Source organism: Carassius auratus, chromosome 32 (assembly GCF_003368295.1).
Source record: "Carassius auratus strain Wakin chromosome 32, ASM336829v1, whole genome shotgun sequence".
Taxonomy (NCBI): Eukaryota; Metazoa; Chordata; class Actinopteri; order Cypriniformes; family Cyprinidae; genus Carassius; species Carassius auratus.
The window spans coordinates 9,948,607-9,958,491 of record NC_039274.1 but is presented as its reverse complement, the minus strand read 5'-3'; the positions used below and the strand labels follow the sequence as shown (position 1 = coordinate 9,958,491).

The 9,885-nt window shown below is 37.1% G+C and overlaps 1 protein-coding gene across 1 annotated transcript; it reads left to right on the top strand.

Annotated features, from left to right (window-relative positions):
* The first annotated feature begins 1,727 nt into the window (after positions 1-1,727).
* Positions 1,728-9,228, top strand: LOC113052380 (tryptophan 5-hydroxylase 1-like). Its single transcript, XM_026216830.1, has 10 exons — positions 1,728-1,817; positions 2,350-2,460; positions 4,159-4,524; positions 4,901-4,968; positions 5,056-5,252; positions 5,404-5,539; positions 7,357-7,483; positions 7,582-7,677; positions 8,190-8,323; positions 8,421-9,228. Exons 1-10 carry the CDS (start codon positions 1,728-1,730, stop codon positions 8,593-8,595), a joined length of 1,500 nt encoding a protein of 499 aa, XP_026072615.1. The 3' UTR covers positions 8,596-9,228.
* Positions 9,229-9,885: the final 657 nt, after the last annotated feature.

Sequence of the window (9,885 nt, the reverse complement as noted above, 5' to 3'; positions counted from 1 at the left end):
TGTTTCAATAGATGGTGAATATCTTACTTCATAATGAGATGTGTACTTATGGGCTGCCTTACAAAAGACTATCTGCCTGTTCCCCTGAGGAGGGGTATGGAGGTCTTTCAGATCAATGACCAAGCAGTGGGAGGCACAGACAATGGACCAATAACGCACAGAAGTAGCATGAGAACGTCTGAATAAAAGATTAGTCATGTTGTTTGGAAATGGACGTACAGCAGTACCTAATTATATTGCATTTTGAGCTAATTAATGCTGGTGTGAGCTTGTAAACAGCCATTGCTCATAACTACATAACACATCATCATTAATCCGAGCAATGCTCATTGACGTGCTTTTATTATTTCCCATATTTCTCCCTTTGGAACAAATCACCCCCATACTGGAACTATAGTGTGGACTGGGGGCAATGGTTTGGAGATAACAGAAACCAGTGACAGGCACATTCCAAAATCAGTCGTCACCAGTTAATCTAGACCTGCTGCTGTGTCTTATTAGACCGTTATCCACATCATTTCATCACTGATCTTTCCACAGAGGTGTGGAAATAAAGCTCACTGATCCCAGACCAACCTTGGAAAGAGTAAATAAATAAACAAATGTCAACTATGAACCAAATGAAAGATTGGGTGTTTAAATGTCAAGGTCAATGACTCGATTTTATGCATCTTTTAATGGATCGTCAGCCAAGAGTGCTGAAGTATATCAGCACAGTACCATTGTGTAATAGTATTTTTTTTCTTCTCTTTCCCCTGATCTTGATCAACTACTGATAGACTGATAATAAATGTGCCATATTTTATTGACATTTTGTGATACTAAACATTTCTTTTAGAAATTAATGAACATTATGAATGGCGTAAGTACAAAAGTGTTTATTATGATCTGACTCAGGGTGATAGGAATAACCAATATGATATAGATAATTATCAATATAGATATTGATATTACATTAAATGATATCAGTTATGTGATTAATAAATACATCCATCATCTTTTGCTGTAGATCTTGGGAAAACAGTTGAACACACGCACACACACACATTTTTTTTTTTTTTTTTTTTTTTTTTGTGAAAAGTGGGGACATCCCATAGGCATAATGGTTTTTATACTGTACAAACTGTATATTCTATGGCCCTATACCAAACGTACACCTAACCCTAACCCTCATTCTGAAAAAAAACCTCTTTCTGTATGGTTTATAAGCGTTTTGAAATATGGGGACATGGGTTATGTCCTCATAAGTCACCCTCTTCTTGTAATACCTGTGTCATACTCATCTCATCATACAAAGTTGTGTCCTGATTTGTCACAGAAACATGCGCACACAATCTGCCATACATTAAGGCAGTACATTTTAAAGTACGTAACGTTAACTGTCAAAAATAATCACTAGAGTAAAAAAAATAACAAAAAAAATAGAAGAGGTGACAATCCTGTTATCTATTTTCCGTTCTATCAATAACAAAAGTCTTATAAAATATAAATACTTTTTTTTTTTTTTTTTATTAAAAGGATCTAACGGTCTTTCGATTGATGAACCTTGCTAACTGTGAAAATCTTCTGGCCTGGCCAGTCGGACTTTCCAGAGCTCCTCCCCTCCTCTGCTCTGCTTGATCTCTTTATAAATCCAGAGAGAAAGCATCATCATTATCAGACTGACAGAGGCGTCTTCCTGAGCCCCACTCCTCTCCATATTCTACTATAAAACAGGAGCACCATCCATGCTGTCCAACAAGCTTGACGGCCAGCGTCGAGGACGCTCTTTTGACTCCATCAATAAGAGGTACGAAGACAAGCAACTCAACAATGAGGTAAGAAAAACTTGTGACATATATTCAGAATGCTAACATTTTTACATATGCAAATCCTAAAATTTTTTCTAAAAATTTTTACACATCAAAATGCGAACATTTTTGAAGATGGAGAGAAAAGTGAGCTGCCGATAGTTTAGAGAATTTAGGGCAATTATGAATTGCTGATGTTTAGGAATAAAATAGCTGATATATAATTTAAAGTTAATTAATTCCAAAAACTTTAATAACATAATTATTAACAACAATAGGCCTACTACACCAAGGCTAGGCACTTATCGTTAATGCACATTTAAATAGTTATATCATAAAACATTTCACACACATTCATCTTTGAATGTGTATGGACTTCTGATCTGTTATGCATTCTATTTTGCAAAACACTCATCTGTGAATTTGCTTTTACATGACTTTAAAGTTGCTTGAGTAGAACCTAGTGACACTGATTATAATAGCTCTCTCTCTCTCTCTCTCTCTCTCTCTCTCTCTCTCTCTCTCTCTCATTAAGCTGAACAAAACGAATTTTCATAAGACAGAGGAGAACAAAGACAAGATATCTTCCTCCAAGAGAGAACATGCTGCAATTGTCTTCTCTCTGAAGAATGAAGTCGGAGGGCTTGTGAAGGCATTAAAACTATTTCAGGTGCATTTTTTCCCCCTTCTTTAAATGTTGTATTATTGTCATACCTATTATTTTCATTCAATTAATTAATCTCAATGTGTCATCTTTCTTTCTTTGTTTCTAAATTGTATTTGATTATTTTCAGTATTTCCAGCTTCAGTAGAATCATGTTATATATAAGTGACACAAAAAAGGCACAAATGATTGGATAATTTGTTGTTTAGTAATTCCATGCTAAAGCAATTAAACAATAACTTTGAAATCCTACGATGGAAAGTACGCACTATGTCCATGAATGAAGTAAATGTATAGATACTGTATCTAAGTTCCTTCTCGCTCCATGCCACTGTAGTGTAAAAGACATCACTATTATAAATCTGGTACATCTTCAAATATATGTATTATACAAATGACTGTATTAAAGGGGGGCTGAAATGCTCGTTTTCACTCAATATCCTGTTAATCTTGAGTACCTATAGAGTAGTACTGCATCCTTCATAACTCCAAAAAGTCTTTAGTTTTATTAAATTCATAAGAGAAAGATAGTCTGTACCAATTTTTCCCGGGAAAACACGAGCGCCTAGAGGCGTGACGTGTGGGCGGAGCTAAAGAATCACGAGCGCGAGTAGGATTTTGTGTTGAGCGAGTCTGGAAGCTGTGACACAGATCCAGAGGCTGAAATTTAACAAGAGCAGCATCAGCCAAGGCGGTATGCTCTATGGTATGTACTGAAACTGTATATATTTGCTTAGCGGTTTTGGAAAATGACTAAATTCCACTTTATGTCGTCTTTTTTTTTTTTAAGCTGTACATGTGGAAAGTGCAGTATGATAACAACATCGCATGTTGTTTACTTGATGTGCTTACGCTTTGATAGCTAAGTTAACAACACAGAGATATTTGAAGCAGTTTTACTCGTGCAGTTTGATGACAACATCGCATGTTGTTTACTTGATGTGCTTACGCGCCGATAGCTAAGTTAACAACACAGAGATATTTGAAGCAGTTTTACTCACCGCCTGCGGTTCCAGCACACGATCGTGACCCTTTTTCGTTGGGACTGCATTATCCTTAAGAAATAAAGGATGTGCAAATCCAGCGTCAACCTGGGCTTTGTTTGTAAAACAAGCATCTTCGAAATGCAGGGGAACAAACACAAACACTTGCACAACTCCGTTGATGCTCTGTAAAAATAAACTCCATCCACTGGTCCCTTAATGCTGTTTCTCTTTTGGTAATCTGTGCAGGGCTGTCTTGCCAGGGCAACCAAAAACACACTCCTTTTGTGACATTTCGCGACGCTTTCGCTCTGATCAGTGATTGTCTGTGCACAGCCTCTCTCTGCTCTGCTATACGGGAGCGCGCGCTCTTCCGGCAAACGTGCCCTCAGGACCCATATAAGGAAATTCCGCTCCATCTAACGTCACACAGAGCCATACTCAAAAAAAACTTTCCGAAACTTGTGACAAACCGGAAGGAGTATTTTTGGAACAGAAATACTCCTTCAAATGTACAACTTAATTTAACTTTGTCCATGTTTAGCATGGGAATCCAACTCTTAAACAGTGTAAAAAACTCAGTATGCATGAAATAGCATTTCACCCCCCTTTAATGTATACACGTATTTATCTAAATATTATTCAAACAGTAAATATAGGATTTATATCAAACTTACATTTACAGTAGGATTAATTTGATATTTTAATTCATTATAAACAGGACAACCAGGTAAAGCTTTTGCATATTGAGTCCCGTAAGTCCCGGCGGCGTAACTCAGAGTTGGAAGTTCTGGTGGATTGTGACAGTGATCGAGAAACTCTAAAAGAGGTTGTTCAGCTGCTGCGCAAACAAACAAGCATTATAACCATGGACTCACCTGATAGGTTCTCGACTCCTGCAAACGGTACTGTGTTTTGTTCCTTCATTAGAGAGATGAGTAAGGCACAGAAATGTGTATATAAATCTGTGAAAATACATTTTTCAGATCTTGCTGAGGTGCCTTGGTTCCCCAAGAAGATCTCAGATCTTGACAAGATTGCCTGTCGTGTTCTGATGTATGGTTCAGATTTGGATGCGGATCATCCGGTCAGTATCGTCTTACTTTATGTTAGAGAATTAGACTGCTGAGATTCACTGATAATACTGTATGTCATACTGATCATGTAAAATACTCTTCAGTATGAGCTGCTGAAATATTCTGACACTGATATCAACAACTTGACATTCTTTCAACCACATTTCAGTGTCGAAACTCAGTCACATGATATCAGGAGGATCAAGTTTATAGTGATTCTTCATAGCCAATACTCTCAATAATAATTTTATATTCATGGCAGTTATTAAAGTGCCCCTATTTTTCTTATTTAAAAGTCATAATTTTATTTTTGGGGTCTGCTAGAATATATTTAGATACTTTAAAATGAAATGAAAACAGTATGTATCTTTTCCTATATGATTTCAGGGATTCAAAGACAACATTTATCGTAAGAGAAGGAAATATTTTGCTGATCTTGCCATGAGTTACAAACAGTACGTTTAACAATAAGGTTTTAAAACTCTTACATTAATTCCACATATTTATCTTAAATTTTCACATGGTTTTCTGTCGTTCCGCAGTGGAGAACCTATACCACGTGTAGCGTTTACCGAGGAAGAGGTGAAGACGTGGGGTGTAGTTTTTCGGGAGCTGAATAAGCTGTACCCCACACACGCCTGTCGAGAGTTTCTGAACAACCTGCCTCTGCTCACCCAGTACTGTGGCTACAGAGAGGACAACATACCGCAGCTGGAGGATGTGTCCAACTTCCTGAGAGGTGAGATTTCATGAGTGCACATACGTAGATAAAGTATGTTTTTTAAGATATATTTTAACTGTACAATAGCTACAATACTAGGTGATGAGAAGTATTAGTTGTGTCACCAGCAGAGGGCAGTAGTTGTATGGCTGTCGTATGTGTGTTTCAGAGCGAACTGGCTTCACCATTCGCCCTGTTGCTGGGTATTTGTCACCGAGAGACTTTCTAGCTGGTCTGGCCTTCAGAGTGTTTCACTGTACACAATATGTGCGTCACAGTTCAGATCCTCTCTACACTCCTGAACCGTGAGTATAAAGCACACTGTATATCGCTTTATCTCTTCAGGCCTGTTTATTGATAGTTTTCACGTGACGTCACACAAAGCTTTGCTCCACTGACCGCCAGTTATTTTTACACAGTTTGCATTAAACTAAACGGCGACATTCAGTAAGCATCCTATGATTATATATATTTTGTACAGGCAAGCAGATGACTGAAAGCTATCAATTGACACAATCTTTTGAAACAGGCTTTTATGCAGCAGCACCCATTGTTTAAGCAACACTGTCTGTCACACCTGATGCATGAACACAGAAATGAAACAGACACATCACCTTTTATACAGTAAATCAAACTGAATCCAGATGATTTAAGCAGTTTCTTTTGCACTTTGGGGTCTCGGCTCCATTCTTGGATGAATCAGCTTCATGGATCAAGGTTAAAATCACTGATTAATTTTGTTTCGATTTTGAATATCAAATACATGTTGATGTATTGCAGCATTGTTTTAACTTTGTTTATTTTTTATTTTTTTGTAAAGATCTTGTTAAAATTTCAACATTGAGTTATAATTATTTCATTTGGCATGAAACATTTTCTAAATGTTTTTTTTTCAGTGTTGAAACAACTGACATTCTTTCAACCACATTTCAGTGTTGAAACTCAGTCACATGATTTCAGGAGGATCAAGTTTATAGTGATTCTTCATAGCCAATACTCTCAATAGTAATTTTATATTTATGACAGTTATTAAAGATCCCCAATTATGCTTATTTAAAAGTCATACATTTATTTGTTATCATTTACATATTTTAAAATGAAAAACAATTTTTTTGTACAAAAATGTGTACACTGCTGCAGCACCTCTTTTTACCCTCTGTCTGAAACAATGGCTCCTTCAGAGGATGCATTCCAAGGTAGGAAGGCATCAAATCACATCCAAATCCAATGTCAGCTTTACTTTCGGTCTCCTGAGATGCCTTCATCTGATCGGTTTTTGAAGGCAGCATAGATGTATCCTTCACTGCCTTTGATATCCCACAATCCTGTGCATTCCATTCTGTGACAGTTGAGCTAAAAAAAATAAGGATGTCGTCTGAAAGTTGCATTTGGTTGTCAATTTCTGTGTAAATGTATGTTTCTGACCAACAACCATTTTTGATGTTACTTCTAGCGAGATATCAGTATTATTAATTAAATATTAGCTACTGTATTATCACCAAATCTCACTCTGAATTGTTGTAGATCCTTAAACTGTTCAACTGGGTTTAGCTCCCAAACTTTAATGAGCAACTGTGGTGTTGGTCCATACAGTGTTTGTTTTATTGGCACTTGCAACATATCATTTATTACTAACCTAACTGTTATTTGAGGTCGGGTCAAATAAAACAGTAGGTGAGAATTAAGCAAATGTTTAACATGGTGATGTAGCGAAGTCAGGACTAGATAATAAGATAACAGCAGGACTACAAACAGTGTTTTAAAAGTGTTTTCTACTGAGGAGATTATCTCCATTTGGTTTTTTGTAACTTTGCAGATGGCTTACATGCAGAAACAGATTTATTACACATTAAAGGAAGTAAAATCATAAACAACATAAAGGTGCCCATTGAAATAAATACTCAATGTGGATCCCAGAAATCACCAGAAATCGATTCTTTTCTGCACAGAGCTGCAGTTCTACAGCAGTAAGTGATGTATGTTCACATCAAACCTTTATGTGCGTTTGCCCCTGCTTCACTTACACACTGTTAGTATATGTCTTGTGTACTAGGCCTTATTCTGCTTGGCCAAAAAAAGCTTTACAAACAGTTAAAGAGATCTTCATGCCTGTGTCTTTCAGGGACACATGTCATGAGCTGCTGGGTCATGTTCCTCTGTTGGCCGAACCCAGTTTTGCACAGTTCTCTCAGGAGTTAGGACTGGCTTCTCTCGGTGCGTCTGATGATGCTGTGCAGAAGTTAGCAACAGTATGTATTTCTGTACATTTCGCTGTCCTAGGCATGAAGTTTTAATAATTTTTGCAGTAGTTTTGATGGTGGTTATGTTGGTGTCTTTGCCATTGCAGTGCTATTTCTTCACGGTAGAGTTTGGCCTGTGTAAGCAGGAGGGTTCGCTCCGAGCATACGGCGCTGGACTTCTCTCCTCAATCAGTGAACTTAAGGTAGATACACATAATCCGTTTTACACGACAAAAATGTGTAATCTAATAACTAGTTTGAACAAAAAAATATGAATAAAATACTGTACGAGTTCACTTTTTAAATATCTTTAAAAGATATCAAAGTTGCATTCATTTGATCAAAAACAATTTACATTTAAATAAATTGTTTTCTATTGAATATATTTTAAGCTAAATTTTCAGCAGCCATTATTCCAGTCTCAAGGGTCACATCCTTCAGTAATCATTATGCTGATTTAATTCTCAAGAAACATGTCTCATTGTTATCACAGTTGAACATGTTAGTGTTGACTGAAAGTTCTTAAGAACAGCATTTATTCGAAATAAAATGTGTAACATTGTAATTATTGATACTGTCACTTTTGATACATTTACTGCATACTAGCTAGATAAAAGTATTAATTTCTTTAAAGAACAATCTTATTACCCCTAACAACAGTTAATGAAGTTAGCTGAAGTGAATGACTTTGAAACGCACATGTTCTGTTTTGAAGCACTCTCTCTCAGGCTCTGCTAAAATCCTGCCCTTTGAGCCCAGTGTCACCTGTAAACAGGAGTGTCTCATCACCACCTTTCAAGATGTTTACTTCGTTTCAGAGAGTTTTGAGGAAGCCAAATTTAGAATGCGGTAAATCTGTTTTTCAATTTGTGACCTGTTACCTTTGCATGCCGTATCATTATTGTTTTGCTTTGACCATATATTTCCTCTATTTTATTCTTTACAGTGAATTTTCAAAGACAGTCCAGCGTCCATTCTCTCTGCGGTATAACCCGTACACACAGAGCGTGTGTGTGCTGAAGGACATGCCCAGCGTCACCGATGTGGTCGAGGAGCTCAGACACCAGCTGGACATTGTAGGAGACGCTCTCTGTCGACTCAGTGCACACCTTGGTGTCTGAAGTCATTATGACTCTTGCTCATATTAATAGCATTTATTACTTCTGTCTCTCATACCAAGGCACATTACTCAACATTCAACACTACAATAGTATTATCTCATTATCGGCCTTCTCTGACTTAATGTCTCTGTGAGCCCCTTTCCTCTGCTACTGAAAATCTGCTTAATACCACAAAGCACTTAAATATCCAAACACTGTTTTTAGGAGAGTCTCTTTAAATACACAGAGTCCTGGTGATCTCATGATCACTATATTCATACAGTCTGGATACTCTAATCTCTTCTCTGCTCCAAATTCAGTCTCTGTAAACACACAGGAAACATGGAAATGGTTCATAATTGTAGAGTTTAGAGAATCTTCAGAGACAAGAGTTAGGTTTGAAAAGCACTCCTACAATGTTGTATCTTGAGGCTGTCACACATTTGTTATAGTCGTTAAAGATGAAACTTAGATGACACTAATTCTTAATCCTAAACTTGTTGTGTATTCTCTTTCCCAACATCAAACCTACTGTACCTTCTTGGAAATAGAGCCATTTTATTTTTTATTGGGGTTTGTGATATGAAATATGTAAATTTTACTGAAACCGTTGTGTATATTGTTTTGCATTCTGAAGACTGTAATCCTTGCTGTTTGTCCATGGCCATTCATGTTTATGCTTATTGAATATTAATTAAGGTAAGTGATTCTTATAAGGTGAGATCAAAATGTGATAAATAAATGTATGAATGCAGCCAACTGTTATTAAATAATTTGTTAGCAAACTGTCTGTATCACACCAATGATTCAAACGGTATTATTGTAACAAATGATCTCATAAAACCCAGACTTCTGGTATATTCGGTGGCCTCTGGTCTGTAAACATCATCCGTCACTAAGGAGTGAAGTGACTGCACCCTGCAGTGTGACACAGTGGCCAGCAGAGGGCAATGATGCTCTATTACAGTGATTCAAACTCAAACGAGACAATCGATAGGCTACAACCAAGGGGCAAGGAACTCGACCGGAAGTTGAAGTCGGGCGGGGGCTGACATCTTTTAGCAGAACTTCACTTGCGTTAGCATTCCCATTGACTCCCATTCATTTTGGCATCACTTTGACAGCGAATAACTTTACATCTGAGGCGTTTAAAGACTCTGTTTGTCCATTATTTATTTCTAAAGATACACGACAATGTATAAAGGGCTCCATTACCTTCTATGTTACATTATGGCCCCGTATAAACAGTTTTTGTAAAACATAGGCTAACGATTGCGTCATAACCACTCGTCTCTCTGTCGCATTACCGTA

Bases quoted from the DNA above. Each gene is read 5' to 3' on its own strand.
- LOC113052380 (XM_026216830.1), top strand. From the start codon at position 1,728: ATGCTGTCCAACAAGCTTGACGGCCAGCGTCGAGGACGCTCTTTTGAC. The intron at 7,484-7,581 runs GTATGTATTTCT...TTGCCATTGCAG, and splicing joins CTGTGCAGAAGTTAGCAACA to TGCTATTTCTTCACGGTAGA. The intron at 8,324-8,420 runs GTAAATCTGTTT...TATTCTTTACAG, and splicing joins GAAGCCAAATTTAGAATGCG to TGAATTTTCAAAGACAGTCC.